Source organism: Fusarium coffeatum, assembly GCF_003316985.1.
Source record: "Fusarium coffeatum strain FIESC_28 chromosome Unknown BRIP53273_contig_137, whole genome shotgun sequence".
Lineage (NCBI taxonomy): Eukaryota > Fungi > Ascomycota > Sordariomycetes > Hypocreales > Nectriaceae > Fusarium > Fusarium coffeatum.
This window is the reverse complement of record NW_022157930.1, coordinates 149,663-174,364: the sequence shown is the minus strand read 5'-3', so window position 1 is coordinate 174,364 and position 24,702 is coordinate 149,663. Positions and strand designations below refer to the sequence as shown.

At 49.4% G+C, this 24,702-nt stretch overlaps 10 protein-coding genes across 10 annotated transcripts; 4 read left to right on the top strand and 6 right to left on the bottom strand.

Annotated features, from left to right (window-relative positions):
* Positions 1-260: 260 nt before the first annotated feature.
* On the top strand, positions 261-2,620 carry FIESC28_06419 (uncharacterized protein; the record flags this gene model as incomplete). The annotated part of the gene is made up of 4 exons (XM_031160563.1): positions 261-1,106; positions 1,186-2,092; positions 2,143-2,519; positions 2,573-2,620. The coding sequence occupies 4 exons, from the start codon at positions 261-263 to the stop codon at positions 2,618-2,620; spliced, it is 2,178 nt and encodes a 725-aa protein (XP_031015424.1).
* Positions 2,621-3,698: 1,078 nt separating this feature from the next.
* FIESC28_06418 (uncharacterized protein) lies at positions 3,699-5,280 on the top strand (the record flags this gene model as incomplete). Its single annotated transcript, XM_031160562.1, has 2 exons — positions 3,699-3,821; positions 3,871-5,280. 2 exons carry the CDS (start codon positions 3,699-3,701, stop codon positions 5,278-5,280), a joined length of 1,533 nt encoding a protein of 510 aa, XP_031015423.1.
* A 500-nt stretch (positions 5,281-5,780) lies between these two features.
* On the bottom strand, positions 5,781-6,863 carry FIESC28_06417 (uncharacterized protein; the record flags this gene model as incomplete). Its single annotated transcript, XM_031160561.1, has 3 exons — positions 5,781-6,008; positions 6,066-6,662; positions 6,750-6,863. 3 exons carry the CDS (start codon positions 6,861-6,863, stop codon positions 5,781-5,783), a joined length of 939 nt encoding a protein of 312 aa, XP_031015422.1.
* A 513-nt stretch (positions 6,864-7,376) lies between these two features.
* On the bottom strand, positions 7,377-7,844 carry FIESC28_06416 (uncharacterized protein; the record flags this gene model as incomplete). Its single annotated transcript, XM_031160560.1, has 2 exons — positions 7,377-7,660; positions 7,715-7,844. The coding sequence occupies 2 exons, from the start codon at positions 7,842-7,844 to the stop codon at positions 7,377-7,379; spliced, it is 414 nt and encodes a 137-aa protein (XP_031015421.1).
* A 1,637-nt stretch (positions 7,845-9,481) lies between these two features.
* FIESC28_06415 (uncharacterized protein) lies at positions 9,482-9,994 on the top strand (the record flags this gene model as incomplete). Its single annotated transcript, XM_031160559.1, has 3 exons — positions 9,482-9,514; positions 9,570-9,717; positions 9,801-9,994. 3 exons carry the CDS (start codon positions 9,482-9,484, stop codon positions 9,992-9,994), a joined length of 375 nt encoding a protein of 124 aa, XP_031015420.1.
* A 452-nt stretch (positions 9,995-10,446) lies between these two features.
* On the bottom strand, positions 10,447-13,053 carry FIESC28_06414 (uncharacterized protein; the record flags this gene model as incomplete). Its single annotated transcript, XM_031160558.1, has 1 exon — positions 10,447-13,053. The coding sequence occupies one exon, from the start codon at positions 13,051-13,053 to the stop codon at positions 10,447-10,449; it is 2,607 nt and encodes an 868-aa protein (XP_031015419.1).
* Positions 13,054-13,820: 767 nt separating this feature from the next.
* Positions 13,821-14,326, top strand: FIESC28_06413 (uncharacterized protein; the record flags this gene model as incomplete). Its single annotated transcript, XM_031160557.1, has 3 exons — positions 13,821-13,823; positions 13,952-14,032; positions 14,141-14,326. The coding sequence occupies 3 exons, from the start codon at positions 13,821-13,823 to the stop codon at positions 14,324-14,326; spliced, it is 270 nt and encodes an 89-aa protein (XP_031015418.1).
* A 353-nt stretch (positions 14,327-14,679) lies between these two features.
* Positions 14,680-18,275, bottom strand: FIESC28_06412 (uncharacterized protein; the record flags this gene model as incomplete). Its single annotated transcript, XM_031160556.1, has 3 exons — positions 14,680-14,701; positions 14,803-18,114; positions 18,178-18,275. The coding sequence occupies 3 exons, from the start codon at positions 18,273-18,275 to the stop codon at positions 14,680-14,682; spliced, it is 3,432 nt and encodes a 1,143-aa protein (XP_031015417.1).
* A 2,335-nt stretch (positions 18,276-20,610) lies between these two features.
* FIESC28_06411 (uncharacterized protein) lies at positions 20,611-21,122 on the bottom strand (the record flags this gene model as incomplete). The annotated part of the gene is made up of 2 exons (XM_031160555.1): positions 20,611-20,867; positions 20,927-21,122. 2 exons carry the CDS (start codon positions 21,120-21,122, stop codon positions 20,611-20,613), a joined length of 453 nt encoding a protein of 150 aa, XP_031015416.1.
* Positions 21,123-22,383: 1,261 nt separating this feature from the next.
* Positions 22,384-24,335, bottom strand: FIESC28_06410 (uncharacterized protein; the record flags this gene model as incomplete). The annotated part of the gene is made up of 3 exons (XM_031160554.1): positions 22,384-23,054; positions 23,113-24,020; positions 24,073-24,335. The coding sequence occupies 3 exons, from the start codon at positions 24,333-24,335 to the stop codon at positions 22,384-22,386; spliced, it is 1,842 nt and encodes a 613-aa protein (XP_031015415.1).
* Between the last annotated feature and the right edge of the window lie 367 nt (positions 24,336-24,702).

Below are 24,702 nucleotides of genomic sequence, written 5' to 3'. Positions count from 1 at the left end.
CTTTTTTTTTTTTTTTTACATATGAAGCTCTCTTAAGGTACCAAAGGCTAACATTGGACTTCAGCTGCTCTTCGTTTTGCAAACAAACTGCTGCGATAACTGCATCGATTATTCCTTTGAACAAAGACCGACAACATCAAACAGGCACGACTCGTGGGAGAAAGCTTGTTGTTGACGGCCGTTGCATCGCTCACGAAACGTCGACACAAACTATGGCTGCACTGGTTCAAACCTACCCCCAGCAAACTTCCACGGTTACGATGCTCCAGACCAGACCGTCTTCATCGGCAGGCATGATACCCAACAACCAAGGCCAGAATGGCCACCAGTATGCAGGAGCATCTCAGACCCCACGATATGCTGCGCCATCTTCTACCGGATATCGTGGTAGTTCGGCTCCCGTTCAGCAGTACGCTTTTACGAGTACGCCTACTCTGAACCATACACAGTCTTGGCAAGCTCAACAAACTCAGCCTTCACGAACTTACAATCACAATGTCAACTACAGTGGACGTCAATTCAGCTCTTCTGGAAACAACATGCAATATAACTCCATGGGTGTCGGTCAAACTGGTGCTCGTGATGATTCGGCCATTCCTCAACGACGAAACATTGTACCCGCTCCTCGACCTCACTCTGCCTTTCTTGCTGGTCCCACACAGCCAGTCTCCCCAACTTCACAAAGCAAAGCAGCACCGGACCGATATAGACGCTCGCTCACTCCTCAGCAAAATCAACATGGACGCTCTCAGAGCACAGCTGTACCTGTGAACACTGGAATGCCCACAGCAAACCAGCTTTACAATGGGCCTAATCCTTCTCGTTCAGCAATCCCAAACCGCCCGAACAGTTTCTACAATGCTATGCCCGGCGCAACCGCGGATGAGATGCAATTCGCCTACTCATCCATGGAAGACCCCAGTCGTTCACGCCGGCGGACCGTCCGTGCCAACTCCGACGTTTCAAGGCCAACCGCACAAGACAAGGCAAAGGCTGATGGGAATTCTCAAAGTCTTCGTGTTGTCGCCAATGCCGCTGCGCACTCCCGCAATGAGAGCTCTGAGAGTGTAAACTCCAGCCGTAGCAGCCATTCTCGTCCGTCCTCGGTAAGTTTGTTGATCCTTGAAACATTGCCCAATCAGCAATCACTGGTAAAAACGGTATGCTAACAGGGATGTCATGCAGTCTGCCAACCGCAATGTGTCTGCCCCCACTGGAAACCCCTCTTCCCAGACAAGCAACGAAACAACTTCTAAGCAGGATCACGCCAAGGTCAACGTCCCACCTCGAGGTTCATCTTCTGATGCCATCAAGCGCACAACGAACCCCTCACCTCTCTCTAGGCCAGCCACCATGGCCAGCGAGGTCGCCGAAGACAAATCCTCTGGTGCGGGTAATATGGAATCGCCCGCGGCTAAACAACTCGCTGCTATCAACAAAGGGCGCAAGTCCAAGAGCAAGACCTCTCGACTGCGTCGAGCTTTCTCGTTCGGCAGCGCTGCAGACTTCCGCAAGGCTGATGAGGAGGCTGAGGCATCAGATAAAACAGAACCATCCAAGCTCCACAAGGACCCCACGGTCGACGAAGCCTACGATGCTGAACAAGCACGTATCGCAGAGGCACAGGAGGCTGCAGGCCTAGGACACAGTATCTATGGTGGTAGATTCTTCGGCGGTTCAACCGACAATCTTTCAATCTCATCGACAGCGTCTTCAGCCTCTATCATGATTCGAAAGATGGGTCGGGGCATGAAGAAGGGTGGTCGATCGTTTGTTGGAATCTTCCGACCAAAGTCAGTGGTTGGAGTTCCCCCGGCTGACGGTCCCGTGAAACCCGAGGCTAGTCAAGCTGCCGTGTCAATGGTCACTGTCGAAGCTGAGACACAACGAGTCAACGTATCGGCTGATCCCAGACAAACGGACACCTTCCCCCATTTGGAGCGTAACTCTATTGACACGAGCTTGGGTATCGACATCGCCGAGCGCCTGGGAAGCTCTGGAACCGATAACTCGAACTCCCGCAAGAGTATTGTCGGTGGCGACAGAGAGCGCGCGGAGGTCCTTGCCGCCGTTCGCAAGGGTATTCTCAAGCGTATGTATAATTGCCTCGTCATGGATTCCTTAAACTAACATGATCACTAGGTCCCGGTTCAGCCAGCCCTTCCATCCGACCCGCTGACGCTTCCCCCGGACTGGACCTTCCTAGCCTACCTGCTGTCAATGATTCGCCCAATTCTAGCGCCCCCAGCACTCCCAACGATGATTCTCATCGACGCACTGGATCGATTGCTATCGGTACCGAAGACTATTTCATGTCTGCTTTGAGACTCCGACAGGACAGCAAGAGCGCCCCTAACACTCCATCTGCCAAGCGCAATGCGACATTCTCTCCTCGCATCGTTTTCCATGATACTTGGCCCAGCCAGGAGTATGATCGTCGTGGTGAAATCGCCACCTGTAACCGATTGACTCCTATGCTGGCACAGCAGATCAAGGAGGAGCTCAACACCTTCAAGATGGTAAGTATTCGTTTTTTACACGAGATGACATCAATCGCTAACATACCATTCAGGAGATGGAGGTTCACGAAAACTCTAAGATTTACACGCACTTTTTCTGATGATGGCAATGTCCACCACGAGGAGCGAAGCTTGTCAAGCGAAGTATTTTGTTTCCTTTGACCAATACCGAGCATTGAGACTCGGAGTCTTGTATTGCAACCGACCACTTGAACCGCTTTGGGCGTTTGGGACAGCATTGTTAGGTGAATGGCGTTCAATTACTCTAACCAGTCTCTACATGTCATGTGGAATTTAGACCAAAGAGTCATACATTTCTTTAATTTTGCCTTATTCATCTCTCTCTTTCATTTTCATTTTTTTTGGGCTCGAGCAGGAACAGGAACGGAGCGTGATGGAAACCATATTCTGGGACCTTGCAGTAGCGGAATCGGCGTGTTTGCAACCCAGTATAATGACGCGTGGCACTCTGTAAGCAGACGATCACCGTTGGGACCTGGGAACGCCACTTATCCATTATTATTATTAGTCTTTGAGACACGCAAAAAAATCAATGGAGCGGACATAACGAAATAGTACCAATTTGGTCGAAACAACGAAACTTGTTCCTTTTGTGAATGAAACTTCACACTGATGAATAGAGCGAATGTTTTAAGCTGTATTGCGCGTTCCTGTTGATAGTATACTAAGGCTTTAGATTGAATGTCTGATCTACATTCGATATCCGGATGTATATAGGTAATTCAGGAGATCTGTGATTACTTAATTAATAATAGGATTTCAGTGGTACTCGGTGGATCGTGAGATCGTTCTTGGCTCTGCGTGAACAAGTATCCAATCTGGTCAGGTACCTTCAGAGGTACCGTTACAAAAGGAAAAGCTTAAACTTGTCTGGGGAAAGCTTGCAGCCTCAGCCACAGATCCACACTTTATTCTTGAGCCTCACCCACTTGCCGGTATCGAGTGGGGCCGACAGCAACCTCTATCTTTTTTTTTTCCTCCATAACTTCGCGGGGCATATTTCAGTCCTCGACGAAAAGGAATCGCTTTTGCGCCCACATCACGCTCTACAATCTGGAGAAGTTCGCTCGTCTGACTTGGCTCCGGAAGAGTCCGGGGCCCTTGTTTATATCTATCTCGAACCGTCGATCTTTGTGTTTCGTACAGCGCATGTCGACAATGACGTCCAAGGAGAACAGCCCCGCGGTAGACCGTCCAGCCAAGCTGGAGGGCCGGGCATTCTACGAGAGCATCGGCAGTCCCAAGTTCATTGTTGCGCCCATGGTGGACCAGTCTGAATTCGTATGTTACTCTTTAACTTGTAGTAGCAATTTATATTGATGTTTCGTAGGCCTGGCGCATGCTCACCAGAAGTTTCATTTCACCCACCGAACAAAAAAGCCTTCTCGCATATACGCCGATGCTTCACGCCCGCCTCTATTCGCAAGACGAGAAATATCGAAAGGCGCACTTCCAGGCTGTTAAATCTGATGGTGAAACTCCCTGGCTTGACGGAAACCCTTCCATCGATCGCCCGCTCTTCGTCCAATTCTGCGCAAACGATCCCGATGCGCTGCTCTCTGCTGCTCAGCAAGTCGCACCTTACTGCGATGCCGTCGATCTGAACCTCGGATGTCCTCAAGGTATTGCGCGAAAGGGCAAATACGGCGCTTTCCTTCAGGAGGATCAAGATCTTATCTTTCGCTTGATCAACATCTTGCATAAGGAGTTGCCTGTGCCTGTCACAGCCAAGATTCGAATTCTGGATACCAAGGAGGAGACTCTGGCATATGCGCAAAATGTCCTCAAGGCTGGCGCATCTATTCTCACTGTCCACGGACGAAAAAGAGAGCAGAAGGGTCATCTGACAGGCTTGGCTGAGTGGCAGATGATTCGTTTTCTGAGGGACAGCCTACCCAAGGAAACAGTCATCTTTGCGAATGGAAACATTCTTCAAGAGGGGGATATTGAGAAATGTCTCGAGGCTACAGGGGCCGACGGCGTGATGAGCGCCGAGGGCAACCTTAGCGACCCGGCTATCTTCACAAAACCACCACCTGTTGGTGAAGAGGGAAGAGAATACTGGCGAGGCAAGGATGGAAAGGGAGGCTACAGAGTCGACGCCGTTTTCAGACGGTACATGGATATTCTCCATGAGCATGTCTTTGGGAACAAGCCCCCTGAGCGACGACCACTATTCATGCCTGGCGACGATACAGAGTGGATGAAAGAAAGTGAGACTGTCGAAGAAGAGCCACCATCCAAGAAGCGAAGAAAAGACCTGGGCAAGAAGGGAGAACAAGGCCCGAATCTGGGGGCCATGCAGCCTCATCTCTTCCACCTTCTACGGCACTTTGTTTCCAAGCACACTGATGTCCGAGATATGCTGGGTAAGAGCCGCGCAGGTGATATAGAAGCCTACGAACGTGTTCTCTCCGCAGTGGAGCGTAGAGTTGCAGAGGAGCTCCTCGAGTACGAGCGCACAAACGGTGAGAGCGTTGCGGAAACACCGCTGGCTGAAGAAGAAGAAGATCCTCCAGAGACAGAGAGCTCAAAAGGCACAAAAAGACGCTGCAGGAGACCAGTTTGGGTCGTACAGCCAATCATCCGCCCACTGCCCAACGAGGCACTCAAGAAGGGGGCCTTGACTATGAGCAAGAAGGATAAGGCCAAATCGCAGGAGAAGAAGCAAGAGGAGCAACAGGAAGAACAGGGCAAGAAGGAAGATTTAAAAGCAAGGGATGAAGGCGTTGCTGGATAGAGTATGCAAGTCCAAGGATAATGATTGAATACCAATACAATATAGATGGCGTATAAGGCTGGATGGGGTTCAAAAGACACATGTAGTTTTCACAATATCATTAGCAGCTTCATGAACCTATACCAAACACTATGTATCTTTGTCGTGCTGGTCTTAGTTTCGCAGAAGGCATATCTTCTGTTACTGATCCAGAACACCGCGTAAAGGTGCCAGCACATCGTCCTGGTGCCTCCACTGGGCTATCAAATAACCTCAGCTTCACAGGCATCTTCATCTCATAGAAAAGAAGAAAGAGGAAAAAAAGGTACAAGTCGAATGGCTTTCGCCAAGAAAGAGAGAAAAGTAGTGGTTAAAAGCTCTCGCTAAAAGAAAAAGAGCGAGGAAGAAGAAGAAGAAGAAGAAGAAGAAGAAGAAGAAGAAGTGGCAATGCCAGCTGCTGAGATGGTGACTGAAAAAATGCGACGAAATAGGGGGGTTATAAATAATCCCAACTTGTCTGATTACAGCTCAGACCCTCTGAGCCTCTCTCCATAGTACTTGTAGTCGATCTCGCGAAGTAGCATAACCAGTAGCCCGCCACGATTGTAGATATGCTGTTTGTTGGCAATTTTTCCTGTGTCTCTGGTGTAATCGCTCAACTCCTCCAAGGTTTCGAAACGTTGTACAGGCATGTCGAACTCTACAGCGTACACTAGATCAACAATATTGACACGGACGGGTCGCATGATCTAGATAATTGTTAGATAATTGTAGCAAACACGCAGTGCAAAAGAGATCGATCGTACCGTGTACGCTTCCTCCAGGGAGGTTGGTGCGTCTATGCCAATGATCTTGCATAACTTTTGCCAGAGAGACAAGTCATATTCGTCATTCCCATAGACGTAATAGAACTCTTCAACAACAGCCTTCGAGAAGAGCTTTCTGGCATTGTAGAGGCTTTTCTCTTTGCGTTTCAGCTGGTCTTCCATGCGTGTAAACTCCTCAACAAAAGGCTTAGTGTTACGGTAGTCAAAAGACGGGAAGCCCTCGAAGAATATATCCATGAGAGGACGCGTGTAGACATTCAGGCGCTTGCAGTTGAAGCTGTATTTGCAACGTCCAGTATCGCGAAACTGGAAGCACACCTGCTCGATCCGACCCCTTGTCCAGCGGCTTTTGCCACTTTTTACGACAAGGTCAAGCTGAGTATGGGCTTTCGCCCTTGTCTCCTGGGTGATCGAGTTGGCGGCTGAACATCTGTCAGTATTGATTGGTGATAGGAAGTCGGTAACACGAGCATGTGCAATACTGACAAGGCGAAGGGGGTGAGAGGGAAACGGCGTTAGCCTATAAAGCAGAATCTTCTCCCACCACTTGGCCGGTGGGAGAAGATCCTGCTTCTGCTGGAGCAGAAAGAAAGTCATTTTTGAACTATAATGTGCATGTCAGTACAAGAAGCATATTGTAACATGTTATCTTGGGAAAATTACCTGGAGGAACCGCTCAAGCTGTGTTTTGATTCGGGCTTTAGACTCGAGGTTTTTGTCATCAAAAGACAAGTTGGCGATAAGCCCTTGGACTGAACCTTGCGAAGATCCAGCCATCTTGACGATTTTGTTGTGATTTGGTGAAGTAGATGTTGCTTTGGAGATGTGTTGGTGAGAAGATAGGAAGAGAAAAAGAAAAGAAAAGAAGAGGAGAAGGATGGAAGGGGTGATGGAAGGAACTGGTGCCTAGAATGTTCGGCAGCGTACACAACCTCGGGCAAGACTGGCACTTCCTGACACTGCCAGGCAAGTGATGGCCCTTAGGTTAAATTTAACTCATAAGGTATTAGGTATCAAAGAACTTACGTCGAGAACATATGAGACAAAACCGCTTTAGTTGAATCTGAGCCCTTTGGTTTTGCTGCTTTATGCTCCGATGGGATTGGATCTCAAGGTTGAATGTGTATGTTTCTTGTTCACATTGTAGGATTTATCTCTACCTAGGTAATACATGAAGAATGACCAGCTGATACCAATCTAACAAGAGGTTCTCTAGAGACGATGTACTTTCTCATTCCTGTAGTGTTTCTTCGTAGTCCTGAAAAGGGGTGATATACCCGTAGACGCCGCTCACTTGGTCGACTCTGACTCCTCATCCTTGGTTGAGTTATCCTTTTCAGATTCTTTCTTCTTGTCGTCGTTCTGATCGTCTTCGTCAGCATCGTCTTCTCCGTCGTCTTGACCACGGAACCAAGTAACAAGACCTCCAGCTCCAACAACCGCCTCAGCAGCTTGAACAACTCCATGGACAGCGGCAACTCCATAGCCTCCAGCACCAACAGACTGCAGAGTAGCGAAGAGGCTACCAGCGGCAACGCTACCGATGCCGCTCTGGATTCCCGCAGCGGCAGTACCTAGCTAGAGGGGTTAGCGATGCATCACAAATATAAGCGACATCTGAGACTGACCTGCGGGAACACCAGCAGCCCCAAAGCCCAAGAAGCCAAGCACAGGACTAGCGATAATGGCGGGAACCAAAACAACCGCAGCTCCAGTGACCATAGCGGCCACAGCACCTGGGTTAGACTGAGAAGGCATTTTGTGAAGTCGAGAAGTGTGTGCCTGAAGAAAGGTCCGTCAATACTCCCCTGTTGCAGCCTAGGTAAGACTCACAAGGACAGAAATATGAAAATCCGGATGTATTAAAGATAACTTGCCTTCAAAGACCGACCGATCGATCTATGCAGTGATGCAATAGAGAAAGAGAGGTGGAAGACGAAGGTTTTTGGGAGGCCGACCAGATCCATGATGGTATCAAAGCAGCAGCTGGCGAGCACTGACACTGTCACTGTCACTTGGGAATCTAACAAGATGGCTACAGGTTTGCAATACGTCACATACACGCAAATAATGGAAGTATTTGTTTTGCAGGATTGTGCATAAGATGTTGTCAACACTTAAATATCATTCGCATTCACTGGGGGTCAAACAGCAACAAAAATTATACCGCCTTTTACGTCAAGACAATCAGTAGAATATTATATACCATCAAGGACAAGTCGTATTGCTCGCTCCATTAGCAAGCCAGACCAATATTCTAGCCAGAGGGTATCCTTTGTCCAGGTACCCAACAGCTGTTTCAATTACTTCAACTCCGTAGCCCCCCATCTGTGCACTCTGGACAATGGTAAATACGCCGCGGGCTGGAACGTTCCCGTATAGAGATTGGATCCAAGCTGCGATAGTCTCTGAGAGACATTAACAAATGGACGGCTTTTATAGCAAAGAAACATGGACAGACCTGCTTGAGGACCAATGGATGTCCAGCCAGACTGGGTGAAGATAGGGCCGAGATACTCCATTTGAGCAGGTTCAACGACGTACAAACTAGATTATTATGTTTTACTTCGATATTTTTATAAGAAGAGTGTTTTGAAGGGAGGTATCAGAGAAAGTGGTTTGAATTTATACATCCAAACTCCATCTATGACACAGTTACGATCAAAGAAGACAATCCAGATTCATGTTGCCCAATTTTTGAGCTAGCCCAAAGACAATTGAACTGAAGGAGTACAACTTCAACACGATTGGCTATAGTGTGAATATAGTCCTGCTTAGACAAACCTTCAAGGCCGACACTACGATGTATCATGGAGTCAAGGCCTTGATCGAGATCACCAAAAGTTTACTACGTAATACAAAAGGTAATCGATAATTGACTGATGATAGTTGTCATTCAGGCCTCATCGAAACGTAGTAGGTAGTTATAAAAGTGTATAGGCCCTGGAAGAATTTGAAGTATCTGGATAGGCATCTAACCAGAGTAACACGCCAACTTCACAACTGTCAATAAACTTACCGTTCAAATAAATACATACAAACATAGCTGTTTCTCTTCAAAGTGTTGGAAGTTTCTAATGCAGACAATGTTACCCCTCCAATACAAATCTACCTATATATGCAATCAGCCTATGGCCGCTTTGATGTTGGCCTAACTCCCGCAAGGCTTTTTCCATCCATTCACCTCCCTCTGAATCACAGTATTGTTGGAAGAATAGGCGCCCGTTGGAGGCCTTACATTCACTGCCATCCTATAACCCTATATCTATGCAGGCCATCTTTTCGTCTCCCACCATCACCATCACCCTCAACACTCACATACTGACCATCGTCGACATATTGAACCTCAACTTCTGTACATCAAAATCCACAGCAGGATAAACTCTCGAGTAACCATGCTTGCATCCGCAAAGTCGTTTTTGTCCAATGTAGGTTGCGCCCAAATACCAGTTATCAAGTATCACCTACTCACAAGAGAATCAGGCTGCGAACAGCACTTTCGAGTACGCGAAAGAAAAACCACTAGCTGCAACAGCCTTTGGAACTGCTGGCATCATGGTAGCTGCTCCAGCCGTAGTCGTCGCTCCTGCTCTTGCAGCTGCTGGATTTGGTGCGAATGGAATAGCTGCAGGTCAGTATACTCTACTCCTATTACCATAATCTAGTTAGGTACTGATGGAATATGAGGTTCTGCTGCTGCTGCTGCCCACGCAGGAATCGGCAACGTCGTAGCCCATAGCGGTTTTGCAGTTCTTCAAAGCTATGGAATGGCTGGATACGGAGTACCTCTTGTCCATGGAGTTGTTCAAGCAGCTGGCGCAGCGATTGGTGTTGGGTCTGCTATCTCTGAAGCGAAAGCGGATGACAAGCGTGAAGAGAAGAAGTCTTTCCTTGGACGATGGCTGTAATCCGAGACACAGAGATGTGTTGCAGGAAACTGAGAAGTTCCGACGACGAGGAGATCGCAAGTGCATCCTAGGAGAATTGACAGAGCCAGGGCATCATGTTGCGCCTATCGTAAGATATCCTAAGATGTGATAAGGTGTCCTAATATATCCTTAGATGACCTAAGATAGCATAAGATATCCTAGCATGTCCTAATAAAATACTAAACTTCACTAAACCTTGCCTAAGTGCCAAGTGATGACTGACTTCAAGAATTACAACCTGTGCCTCAAACGCTTTCAATTTTTGGTCGGTCCCGCTGATGAAACACTTTCTCAAGCCGGCGCACCTAATTACAAAGTAACCCCCTATTCTTCATTATAATCTTACTCGACTCATCAACTTCCCGTCCCCCGTTCCCCTTTCCTTTTCTTTCATCTCCTTTCGTTTCCTCCTTTCCTTTCCTTACTTCCTCTCAACTGCCCCGTCGTCCTCGCTTCATTGGCGGTGACCGAGAGACACTATCGCTATTGCGTCTCCTCTTAGACGGCACAGGGCTCAACGACTTCTTTCCTCCGCGGCGTGGCGGGCTGGGTGATCGCGAGTACGAGGGCTGACGTCCGTTACGTGCGGGTGGAGGCGAAACGCTCTCGGGGTTGGCCCTTCTTGGTGGTGGAGATCGTGAATCGTATGAAGGCGAACGACTATACTGCTTGCTCTTATGTCGTGGTCCGTCGCTGACAGACGAGCTGTTGCGCCTGCCTGAGGCAGGACCGGCATTTCCGCGCGGTCGACCTCGAGGGCTTCCAGAGTATGATCTCTCTCGCTTTCTCACAGGAGAGGGAGATCGACTCTGGGAATCATACGAACGGCTTCGTCCATCTCTGGCCGGAGGGGGCGAACGCCCTTCTGAAGCATGTGAATCCTTTCGACCACGTGCTTGTCGTGGTGGTGTACGAGAACGGCTTCGGGAAGAGTAAGAAGCGCTGCGAGCTCGGCCCTTGCCATTACGAGGGGCTGGAGATCGCGAGCGGCTGTCGTTAATGTATCGCCGACCTCGTCGGGGAGGGCTGGCGGAATATGACTGGCTGCGACCTCTTCCCCGTGCAGACACAGATCGTGAGTATGACCTCGACCTCGATGAGCTGTATGAACGTCCCCTGCTCCTTCGATCAGGGGAACGGGAAAGTGATCGTCCTCGATCAGCGACCTTACGAGGTGTTCGAGAGCGGGACCGAGATCGGGAGTAGGAAGAGCCTGTGTAGGACGAATAGCTGGAGACGGAATCCGAATCCGAATCCTCTGCGGCTGCAGGGGCAGGCAAAGCAGGTTTGGGCATGTTCTGAAGGTGTGTTCGCATCTCTTCTGTGAGAGCACCCATGCCGATACTTGTAAAGTAGTTGATAGAGAATCTGATGTTGCGGGGGCTGTCTTTGGGGAAGAGACCTTCCAGGTTGGGTCGGAGTGTCTCGTCTGTCATACGTGCCCTCAGCTTGGGCATGCCGATCTCCTCCGAGATGAACTGGAACAGAATCTTGATAAAGATACGGCTACTGGATGTGGTTTCGTCCTCATTCAAATGAATGACAGATAAACAATGCCAACCCAGAGCGTCTGAGGCAAACATGTGACCGAACAGCATGGCAATATTGCGCAGTTTGTTGTTCTCATAACGGTGGATGGTTTCGTAATACTTGGCGAAAGCCTGCTCAAAGAGGTCGCACCAAAGTCGATTGATTTTAGCGAAGCGCTCGCCAATCATGCCGAAGAACTTTGTATATGTCTTTTCTTGCGAACAACACTCGACAATCATAGAGGGAAGTTCGGGCTCCTGGCCGGCAGGAAGGTTGATCTTCATCAGCTTGTGGACAGCTTCTTCAGGGTCGGCACTGGACATAATGGTGAGGTAGATGGTCCTGCGGAGGTTGACCAAGTCGGCATTGGACTGGTCCTTGATCTCCATAGCCTTTTGCTTCTCATCTTCCTCGTCTTCATCTGAAGAGCTCTCGTATTCGTCCTCGTCGCCATCTTCGTCGTCGCTGCCCTCACCCAGAATCTCAGCCCGAAGCTTCTTGTACGCCTCTTCGTGCTCCTCCCACTCCGGATCGAATTTGAAAATATTGAGCCCATCTTGCGCATCAATTTCGCCTTCTAGCTCGAGTCGGTGCGTGATTTGGTCCTCCTCTTCAACCAAATCCAACTCTTCCTTTATAGCCGGGTTATCCTTAAACTTGTCCTTTCGCACCTGGAACAAGACCTCGATCATATACTGCGTTCGCTTATCGATATCGGCTTCGTGCAGAATGTTTCGGAATTGATCAAAGATTACATTCGCGATCGAGCTTTGCATCTCCTCCATGTGTTGTCCAACTTCACGGCAGAAACCGACCGCGATCTCAACACTGTCATCTGTAGGCTTGTGGAGCAAGAGGAGTAGGATCTGACCTGCAAGCATTTCGTGCTGGACCTGCTGGTTGATGAGATGCGCGAGGAAAGTAGTCGACGAGAGGCAAACTGCCTTATCATTTCGCTTGAATCCCTTTCTGAACTGAAGAACCAGACGGCGGATAAGAAGCTCTCCAACTTGAGGTAGCTTGGTGTTGACAATCGCGGCCATGGCGGCATATATGGGTGTGAAAGGCAAACTGGCAGCTTGAGCCTTCATAATCGATCGACAAAACAAACCACGACCACGAACCAAGTTCTCTCCAAACAGCTCGGGCACGATGAACTTGATGTTTGCTGTGTTGACCTTATTGATAAGACCGTTGATACTCTTCTTTAGCGCCTCCCATGCCATGCGCTGATACTCCTTGCTTGTCTTGTCTGTGATTTGTGCCTGGAGCGCGCGCAGTCTCGCGGGTGGGATGTACGTTCCGCCGGATCGCATTGTCAGGAGCTTCTCATACTCGGCCTTTGCAGCAGCCTGCTTCTCCTCCTCTGTTCGAACAGGGGCAGCATCGCGCGGTCGTGATCGCGATCGCGATCGCTGTGTCTTTCCTGGACGATACGAGTCGCCATCGGCGGGCTTGTCGCTGCGGTCGCGGTTGCGACGGGGCAGGTCCACGTCAGCGGAGGCCATCGTAAGCTTGTACTCGCAGTCGCAGTCGCAGCTGATCCTTCGTTCGGCGACTATCTTGGCTTTTTGGACGTCTTCGTTTTTCTCAGATGGTTATGATGTGAAAACGCGCCTACCTACCTAGGCAGGAAACACAACTTATTTTGAGACTGGAGATGACCCACTTATATATTCCAAGGTACAGCACAGGCTGTACGCCTGCTGTAGTAAAGTCTAAAGCTCAGGCCGCCAAAAATAAGTACCCTAAGAGATGGCTTAAAATTATCTAAAGTTACCAGATGATTTCGTCTACCTACTAACTTTGATGACTTCCATGACATGTAGAGCCTCGTTGACTTCTTAAACCTGCTCAGTGTGATCCAACTGGAATACTCAATACTATGCTTTTGGCTATTGTCTTGCAAACATTCATCCCAAAAGGATGTTGCAACCGCTGATACACTAATAGATGAAATAATCTAAACACTTCATACCGGACTTGACAAGTTTTTAGACTATCTTATTTTGGCGTCCTTGGTCCTGGAGACTACCTACGTAGAGATGTGGCTGTGCTGTGGCGTCTGCTCCACTCACCCCGAGACAACCTACCTAGCTATAGGTCATTAGGAGCAAACCGCGTTCATTGTAAATTTGGCCTTTAGCAGGTACCTATTAACACTACCTACCATTTCGACGAACTCTCCAACACTCCTTTACTTTTACTTCTCTGCTTCACCCTTCTCTTCGGCTCAACCAAGGTCTATGCTCGCTCACCTTGCGCATCTTTAACAATGGTCAGTAAATACCACGCCCTCTCCGAAGCTCTGATCTACATGCTTGTCCCCCTTTACGCGCTTCACACTGGGGCATCACAGGAACCCCTCGCTATCCTAACTTTACTAACATAATTCTTTTGCTACAGTTGGACAAAATCGTCGGTCTCGCCATGCTCGTGGCCGCTTCAGTCGTCTTCACTTACTACACCATCTGGACTCTTCTTATGGTGAGTGCCCCTCCATGACTCCCTCGACGTCGATGCGATCATACGCCAGCATTACCTGCCCCCGGCGTCCATCTTCTTGAATACGTTGTGAGCTAACAATTGCTTCAGCCCTTTGTCGACGACGACCACCCTCTCCAGAACTTCTTCCCTCCTCGCGTTTGGGCCATTCGTATCCCTGTCATCATCATCCTCCTCGGTTCCGCTGTCGTTGGATCGTTCCTTGGCATGGTCATGATTCGGAGCAACCAGAAGAAGGCTGCGAAGGCCAAGGCGGCTGCTAAGAAGGCCAACTAGATGACCAACATGTCGATCCATACACCTTTTAATTGTTCAGTGGCATCTGAAATCACTTAACCGCATCACGGGACATTTATCACCTGAACCTTGGATACCATGGGACAATGCCTTGATGCGGAAGAAGCAAAAGAGCAGTACGGGGATGGGTATCTAATGTGTTTCTATTTATTTAATAAGGCATTATGAATTGCCAAAAAAGATTTCTGTGCTAAAGAGGGTTTCTTCCATGAAGCAAAGTGCATACATGTCAAGAATCAATAACTCCAACATTCCGGACCCAATGATTTGATCAAAAGCAGCCATTCATACCAAGCCAGGTTTGGTGCGACGTAGCTGCGTGTTCAAATAGCTTAAGCAATGGATTGTTGTTCCCTAGCATCAAATGCATAGAATGAAGTAAAGCCCAAAAATCCATACGCCACACAATGCCCGTTGCCCATATTGCCTCTTGAGAGCAGACTTATTTCACTTACACCCTCTGATCTGCAAAATCAAGAACTTCACAGTCATCCTCGAAGAAACCATCTTCACCTTGACTGCCTCCTTGGGCTCCACGGCGTCTTCTTGTCGTCACCACAATCTGCGCCTCGTCACCGTATTGCATCACCCGCTCCATGGCAGAGGGGGGCAAAGCAATATGGTCCTCAGGCCCATCATACTCCTCCTCGGTGACAGTCGGCAGGCCCAAGTCCAGTCGAACCACTGGGATATCCTGGCCAAACGCCCAAGCCGTTGTGCTCGACATTTCTCTAGATGAGTATGTTTCCATGGGTTGCCCCTTCTTTTTCTTTTTCTTCGATGCTGTGTTTTCTTCTAAGTTGGTGTCGGCCAGGATAGCAGAGACAACTTCGAGCTGATCGGTCGTGCCTCTTCGGTACTCACAAAGAGTCACCCGCCTGTCTGTGTGGAAGGGCTGGTAGGGTGCACTGGATTCTATCTCGGCCTGTGGGATCGACGATTCCATATTATGGTCTGCCGATGCCACACGAGGTCGTGCATTGAGTGTCAAGGTGTTTCCTGCGTCCATCTCACGGTCTGAAAGGTCCAGAATCTCATCCTGGGCACCCAAGTCCACCATCTGTCGTACAGCTGGGGCAACCAGATCGCTGGGTAGGTTCGGCACGTTATGATCATGATACCTGCTGGCTCGTGTCACCTTCCTGCCAGCCTGTACGCTAGATCGGCGTGTTCTGCAGGAGAACGACCGTACCAAGCCGTTTCCAACCACAAAGAGCCCTTGATGTCTCCGGCTTCTAACCCAAGTGACACACGATGCTGAAGGAGGACCTGAACTGAGCGGTAAGGAAACACGGTTCTCGCCTGTGTGCCGAAGCTGGTTAATTGCGGTCCCTGTCTTGCCTAGCGAACTACTGATACTAGCAGCAATCACTCGTCCTCCAATGGCCGCCGAGTCTTTCAAGCTGTTGCCGGGCATGTTTGGTACATTGCCGCTGCTGCGGCGGGGCCGTGATACAAATGGTTTCGCAACTGAATATGCAGCACCAAAAGCGCCAGTTGCGAAAGAGACGGCAGTGTTTGGCTGTTCTGGCGTCGCGGTGCCACTCTCTTGGACAGCTTGACGACGGCGGGGTGCAGGCCACATGAACGCACTCGAAGGCATGTCGAGAAGATGAACGGTGCCACGCTCAGTTACCATAGCCAATCGTTCACCCTGTGACTGCGTCCAAGCAACATCGACAATGCGTGCAACTGTCATCCGTGAGAACTGTGCAATTTGTCTAACTTGAGGACCTGTGCTCGTGTTGGGGCTAAGTGTAGCCTGAAGAGGGGATGACCTGGTATGTTGAATACGGAAGAGGTCCCAGACTGTCTGCACATCACCCTTACTGCTGGCTGTAAACAAAGCCAGGGACGATGGAGAGAATGAGAGGAAGCTACAGCCCAGAGGCGGTGCGAATGTTGTGATCGGGTGGATCGAGGACGAAGCTGGGAGCGACTCCGTGTCAATGATAGAGACAAGGCCTGGATCCTTTGCCACAGTCTGGCCGTTTGTTCCATGGGTAGGAGGAAATTGAGACGAGTCACCGCGGGGTGATCGAGTACCCGCCCAACCCTGGGGAGGTGAACGTGCTTGTTGTGTTTGTGACTGTGGGCTAGACTTATTCCAATAGGAATTCCAGGCTTGCAAGCCTTGTTGCCCGACCCATCTGGCACCCTGAATGAGCTCTTGGGTCGTTTCGCGCATAATCTTATTCACAACACTGTCGGAAATGGGGAGATCTACCGAGGCAGAAGACGATGGCAGCTGTGGTGGCGTCACAGTGGCAAGTCCAGGTGCCTTGCCCAGAATCGGGAGTGGCACATGGGCTTTGAGAGAAATCTGAGATGACGGAGTCGCGGGGCAGTAGGATATCCATCGTCCACTGATTGCTAGAATAGGTGTTTGCGGATTCGAGCGTGGGGGTGCAGTCGAAACTCGTGTCTTGTCCGTCTCTTCCTGTACCTCACCTCGAGTGCTTTGCTGAAGGCTGGTCCAAATTTTGCCGACACATGTAAATACATGGCCATTTTGTTCTTCTAGCAGCTGCAAGTAAACCCAGCATTCGCCCGTTTCGCCTGAGCATACCGCAAGCGTACCAGAATCTGCTCGAATTGTAAAGGAGCCGCTGGGTGCAGGTGGTCGGAAAATGGGGTTTGTGACGGAGATCTCAGGGTTTATTTGTATCTTTGGTGCCTGAAGTAACACGTCGATGAGTTGGTTCGTCTTCAACGAGTAGATCTCGACAGAAGTCTGGTAGGCATCGATACTGTGTCTCCCCTGGAAGCCTTCTGGGTGGGTAAAGACTGAGCGAGGACTTGCTGCTCTATCAGGTCTGGGACTCTGTTCACCCTGTGCAGAACCAGGTGTGCCAGTAGGCAAAACGGGTCCATGCAATACTACCGCCACGAGAGGAAAGAGTGACTTGTTGCTATTGTCAAGTGTCCAGGGAAGAATCTTGGCGTTATAGACACCTCCGCGTAGTCCCTTCAAGCTTGCAACGGGTTCGAGACCTCTCTTACCAACAGCATATACGTCCAAACCACCCTCGTAACCGGCTATGACGGCGTTACTTGGACTACTTGGGAAGTCAGGGCACTCGGGCAGTTTGTCGAAACCAAAGAAATAACCACGCTCTCCAGCTTTCATGCCAGAGCCATTTGTCAAGTTCAAGTCAATATCCGGGGTTCCATAGAAATGCGCTTGGGGTTGATGAGGGAGTGGCGGGTTATTCCCAATTCTTGAACCAGCGAAGGGAGATGCAACTGAGCTGCGGCGATAGTGAGCAGCCAGAGGTGGAGTTTCTGGAGATTGATACTGAGCATCCATTTGGAAACTCAGGGGACGACGGCCGTGGTTTGGCGGGGATAGAGATGAGGGCGACGGACTCATGTAAGGGCGTTGGACAGCCCATCCATGATGCAGTCGACCCGAGTCCTCGTAGGAAGAAGGTTGAGTAGGAGGTGAGTCACCCATGATGCTGATCAAATTTCCCGGGGAGCCGGCAATACCGCTTCGCATCCAGTCGTTATTCATACTCGGCGCTGTGCTCACGGAAGCTGGAGTTGTGGACAATGCAGCAAGCATGGGGGAGACGGCAGGGTTGACATTGTCAGGAATGGAAGCAGGCTTGATCTCTGGTGTATCGACCGGGGGCGTGGAAGCGACCGAAGTAGACGAGCTCTTGCTTTCTCCACCGTTATTATTGTTGATGTTGGTGTTGTCTTTATTGTTTACGTTTGGGTTTGGGTTTGCGTTGGCATTGTTAACGCTGCTATGAATGTGACTGCGGGTCAGCCAGGTACTTAAAGTGGTGATGGACGAGTCTCGTGGACAAGAGGGGACTCACGCGAACTTTCCAGCTGTTTGCTTTGTCACGGCCGCGGCAATGCCGCCACTTTCTCTAGCATGTTTTCTGTCCTTCTTGGAGGCTAGAGAAAGAGTCATTGTCAGCCTTTCAGATTGTTATGGCAAAGGGAAGCGCGCGTTGCGCAAATGGTTTTGGGGGAAGAAGGACGATCTAATGGAGTAGAGGGGTAAAGCAGGTACTATAGGTAGTACCTACCTACTCTATGGTAGGTGCATGTAGGGGCGGACGGGGATATCTTGGAGGTAAAGAGGTACAAACTTACAAGGCATTCAACTGATTTGAACAAGTGTCGGAGCAGTCTCCTACCCCAAAAACGCTCGCGTTTCTGCAGAGCGTAGTTGCCAGCAAAGAGGCGAGGCGTCAAGCCGATTTCCCTCGAGGTGACGCCGGCACTTGTTTATTAAGGTTCGCAGCTTGTGTCAAAGTCGCGTACCTCGTACCCCTTGTACAGCTGTACAGTCTCGAATGAAATGACGGCAGAGGGGGACGACTCGAAAGGGAGATTAGTAGTAGCAACTGTGGTACTACTATCGAATAAACTGGGAGGCAACCCAGTATTGGTCAAGTTGAGTGATTATCGAGAAAGAACGGCGAGATGCTCGAGATTGTTGAGTGGATAGCGGCGCAGACCAGCTGTGCGGTAAGTCTAAAGTTGTATGTATGTATGTATGTATATGAGAGTAGTATGTAACAAGATAGATCGAAGAGAGACAGAACGGGATGATGATGAAACAAAGATCGTTATAGAGTTGGAAAGTCAAGGAAATTCGTCATGCGCTTATTTGATGCTTGTATCGTGTAGTCATTCACTGAAGAGTTGTAAGTGAAAGAAGAGAATCAATCGTTGAGATGGAGCTCAAAGGAAGGAGAAGGTAGTCATGTCGGATAGAGTCACGCCGGGATATCTGGTGTAGCAGGCCAGGATTAGCAGCTACATCCCGTCACTGACGCCTTGAGAGGGGGACGCTAAACAATGGGGTGTGTAAGGGACAGGCACACTCGACATTGGAGAAAGGAGTAGTGACAGAATAGCTGTCGCTGACTTGAGGGGAGTCACTGTAGTTGTATTTTCTGACCTTACAGGCCACATGCACACTGAGCCCCGAGGATGTTCTAGCGCGGGATGGGGCATTCTAATGGGGGCTGGTCTGGGCTGGTGATAAGGAGCTACGCTATTGAACCCCTCATGCGATAAGACACCCCGGCTGGGCTTCAAGACTCGATGCCCTCTGTCGCTGTCATTGTGGTACTGTACCGTAGGCAACTTATTAGGTGATCAAAATGGCGGCGGATCGACATGCCTTGGTCCCTGTCACATTTCTAGCTCATCCGGGAAGTAAAAGTGTTTATTTCGTTACCGTACCGGGTGAATGGCTACCAGGGCATGATTGACACGACACAGTTGATATCCATTAGTCTAATAAACGCGCAAGCTCTTTCTTTGATCATGGAACAAGCTGGTTCCATTCCGTCTCGGACGCGGGGTTGCATACAGTACAGGTTCCTGCGCTGACCAGGACTAAAGCAAGGACCAGAGCAAGGTTCCGAGAAAGGGAATGGGAATGAAGAAGAAGGTGTCCTGTATCGAATGAGATCAAATCCGGAACTCAAAACATCCATACTACCCATCCCAGACCAGATTAACCAAGTTGTTATCGATACGTTGTCATCCCCCATTCGCTACCTATCATAGCAGGTTTGTCCATGACCTCGGGTACTTTGAAAGAGACTGATGACGACTGATCTCACCTCTGGATCTGGATCGCTACATAGCAATCATCATGCCTTGGGTGCTGACTGTATTGCCGGTTGTTCCCTGGTTCCTGTTCCTGTTCCTGCTCCTGTTCCAGTCATCGTTCACTCATTCTCATTCATCCGGTCAACACCCAAGCCACATGATTCTCTCACCTGACCGTGCCATCTACGCCATCACCATGTGGCCGTGCCAAGCGTGCCTATCCTCTTATCACCAGGGGACGGGCACGTTGATTATCCAGATTTAGCACTGGAGATCGTGGGAAAGTAAGGGACGGTGAACCTTGATTACTTCCTTTAGCCAAGATAGGTAGCCAATTTCAGGCAGAGCAACAGCCCGTGGCCTGGGTTAATGCGCACAGCGAGATGAGTGAGTTGACCGCATCCACTGGGGGTGTGTTGATATTAGTTAGACCCGACTCATCCCCCTGCGATAACTCTCCATTTATCGGCGTGCTCAATCCATTCGATAACGATAACGGCATCCTTCGGCATTCGTCCCCCCGCAAAATTCCATCCTCTCCCACGGGCCTGCAATGACGTATCGGGTTGGATAGAATTGTCTCCAATTGATTTGCTTTTGCTATTCATCAACGTAACTAATAAAGGCTATGCACAAATTCACTTTTGTTCGTTTTGGCCGGTCGCATCTTTCTTTTACAGAAGATGCCCGTCAGTCTGTAGCCAAACACGGTACTCCTTGAACTTCCAGGCTCCGTCAACCTTCTTGACAACAGCGTGCGCTGACCAGGCAGCTTCTTTGAGTCGCCCATCGTTGGTAGTCACGCTGACCTCGCCTAGAAGCATCACCTCGCTGTCTTCCGAGTCAGGGAATCGTCCAGGGAAGACCTTGAGTACTGTGTGCTTTCGATTGTTGATGTGCTTCCACATGCGAGTTCTGAAATCGGTGATTTCTGGACAAACAGATTGTCAGCTTAAGGTTCTCAACAGATTCATGATGCATGCGACTAACCTTTTGTGCCTCGAGCCTTATCAGCTCCAATTTGGATCTTTGCGTCTTCGGTAAAGCTTTGAACCCATCGTTCATTCTCTTCTGCAATATCTGAGATGCGGTAGAATTCAATTGCGAACTTTTGAAGTTCCTTGTCTTCCCATTCGTCCTGTTGGGCGTACTTGGGGATGTAGTTGTCGGGTACGTTCTCAGCCATGATGAAGGTATGGTGCGGTAGTGTTTTCTCGATATTAGTGGAGGGGAAATGAAGATTTTGACGATGGACGAGCGGTCGAGAAGAGAAATTCATTCAAGGGTTCTGATTCTGGTTCTGGTTCTTATGAAGGACAAGAAATCAGCTCTTTCTGAATTCCATGATCGCTAACCTCGGGGAGATATATGGGGAAGGACCCAGCATGATGCAATTGCCTCCATTACAGGTGGATCGCCATGACTAGCCAAAGTTACTTTTACGGAAAGTTACCGTGAAGACTTCTTTCCGATTCTTTCTAGAAGGAAGTGAGGCTGTTTTGTTTCTCTCTTTTATTGAATTAATGAGGCTGGTTGATGAAGAATTCTGGGATAGTTGCCCAGACAAGAATAGAAACCGAGATACTATTTTAGTGGTTACAGGGGTTGACTGCCGACCTGATTAATGCCGTCGCTATTCGCATAGTCCAGTTACTCGGTAGGTATCTGTAGCCGTAGAGGCTCAACCACCACGCGTAACTTTGCGGATCGGCTATATTGAACCATATGCTGATCTATTCTTCCTAGACGACCTCGAATCAGGTTTGTAGATCTTGCCAGTTCGGCGCATGAGTAAATCTCGGGTTGGTAGGAAGCGATATTCTTGACAACGCTAGCACAAGCCAATGTATCCTTGTAAAAGAGAAGACGACCTGCGTATTTTCTCTGGTAGTAGCCGACATTATTTGCAAGAAGCGATATGATGACCTCTCATATTGGGGCTTACGGTTAATTCGCTTTAATGATTCTGGATTAGACAAGATAGACCCTGAGATAGTCGTGATGGTTCCATCTTCTAATGCGATTATATCACTGACAGGGTTTACTGTAAGATAGGGTAGGCGTCTAAGAGAATGACAAACATAACCTTCAACGGTTGCAATGATATATATGAACGAGGAATAATCAAATACAAAGACGTAGGGGTTATTCAAGGGCCGTCTAGTAGTATCATTAACAATCTAGACCTTTACTTTTTGAAGTTATCTTGGGCTTCTCACCTTATGGATATCGAAATGCTGCGAATAAATACCACGTCACACATCACGAGCAAAGGCCCGCACATATCGTGTATGAACACATACACAATGCATCAAGACGATTATAATAGTCCTATGGACTTCTTCTTCAAGTAAAACTAAACAACGTTGACAACTATGTCAGGGGTATCCGAGACTAACAAACAATGCAGATAATATAGCTCATTCTTTCGAGCAACCATCTCCTCCTTATTCATCAACTCGCTTCTTCTCCTCCAAGGGAGCCTCAACGTCAGCCTTGTTACCAGCTTGACCCTCAGGAAGAGCGTTAAGCTCATCTTCGTGGATATCCAAATCCTTGAACTGGAACCAGAAGCAAGTACCAGCAATGACAGCGAGGATGGCGACAACACCGTAGTTCCAGACAAGAAGAGGATCAGCAGCAAGACCAACGAGGGCCTGTCCGAGAGCAGCTGAGAAAGCAGTCATGAAGAGAGCAACGGCCTGGACCATGGAACGCATGTTCTTGGGCGCCTTGGAGAAGGCATACTCGAGAGAAGTGATGGAGGCGAACACTTCGGACAGAGCGATAAGAACGTAGGCACCGGTCTGAGCCCAAACATTGATAGGAGCAGTAGTGCAATCTTCGCCGGATGCATACATGCCACACTCAGACTTCTGGTAGATGTAGTGCTGGACGATAGCAGCCCAGATCATTGCGGCTGCGCCAGTGAAGAAACCGGCAGTAATCTTCTTGATGGGAGTGAAGCGAATACCAGCCTTTCGGAGAGCAGGGTAGATCAGACGATCGTTGAGAGGAATAAAGATCAAGAGAGCAAAAGGGTTCAGGTTGGACAGAATATCGTTAGGGACACCGTGACGCTCCATGAGGGCGGCCTGAGAGATCAGGTTGTTGTTGACTGTCACAAGTGTTAGCTTCTATGGAGACCCTTTTAAGAATAAAGAAGGGGGACTTACTCTGATTGTAGCAAAGCCAGAAGATAGGGTACCAGCAGAATACAGCACAGGCGTTGAATCCACGTCGAAGTTCGTCGACCCAGGCATCGTCGAAAGTCATCCACTTAGGGCGTGTCTCGCTGGTGAACTTAGAGGGCTTGACTGACTCCCAGAAATCACCAGTGTGCATGTTCTTCCAGGTCTGGAAAGGGTTGATACTCCAGCGGCCCTTCTGAGCAAGGAAGAAGGTCTTCATGGCAGGTCCCAAGACGGAACCACCAGGAGCTCGCTGCTCGTAGTTCTTGCGGTTCAACCACATAATGATAGGGCACAGGCAAAGCATAAAGGTTGGGAGGGTGTAAGAGAGCCAGAAACCAACGTACTTCTCAGCGAAGACCATGGTAACCTGACCAACTAAAGCTCCAACGTTGATAGCCCAGTAGAACCACATGTAAACACGCTCGATGGTAACAGCAGGGTCGATGATGACACGCTCGCCAGACTTGAGAGTCTTGACGTGCATGTACTGTTCACCAAGTTGTTCGACGATAAGAGGGTTGACGTTGGGTTTGAAACCACCAGTACCGAAACCAATAACGATGATAGCAATGATCATGGCACCGAGGGCACCGTCGCTTTGGATAACACCGGGAACGGCAGAGACAATGAGAATAATATGACCGATGATGTCGATAACCAGAGCGTAGCTGATGGTCCTGTAACGGCCCCAGTACTGATCGGCGACGTAGGCTCCGAACAGGGGCATCAGGTACTGCCAGAACTGGTTGAATGTGGTGATACCGGTCGAGGCTCGCTGACCCATTCCGAGGGCACCAGGCTGCTCATCGTCGGCACCAGTAACAGAGCCAGGAGGGAGAGGCTGCTGGATGAAGTTGGTGAACACGACGGTACATCCATAGTAGGAGAATCTGAGACAATCAGTATTTACACACAATCAGGAGTATGGAGAATTAAACTGACCGTTCGCAAAGCTCAATGAAAGCAATACTGAAGAGCTTCAAGGGAATCTTGTTGGAAATTCGCCTCAAGCTTGCCATCTCCTCAGGGGTGGGAAACTGTCCATCGGGGGTAACACCACCAGAGACGGTAGCAGGCGCATTGGGGTTGGTGACTACAGAGGATCTCCTCTCAGCAGCCATAGAGGCTCGCTTCTCGTCGATCATCTCAGCATGGAGACCGGCCGCAGCGACGGTCTCGCCCATAGCGTCTCCTGTAGGCGCCATTGTGTAGGATTTGCTGATCTGTACTGGACCGCAAAGGAATGGTAGAAGCTGACACTAAGTAGACAGTCAACAGACAGGATATAACTGCCATGGGGGTAAGGCCCTTTATACATTTTTCAGTCGTCGGGCGAAGCTACCACTTTGGACCTCACGCAGCACAAACTTTCGACCAGGTAACATCCAACGATCGACGCGAAGGCGAGGTCTAGGGCCAAGACGCCAGATCTAACGAGGACATGGTACTAGAGCATGCAAATAGTGCATCCTCTAGGGTCAGGAGGACGTATCTCTGGCGCAAGGATGGGAATGAAAACAGAAGGTCCTGTTAGCTACCTACTGAAAAAGGTCTGATACCAGGAGCCTCAAG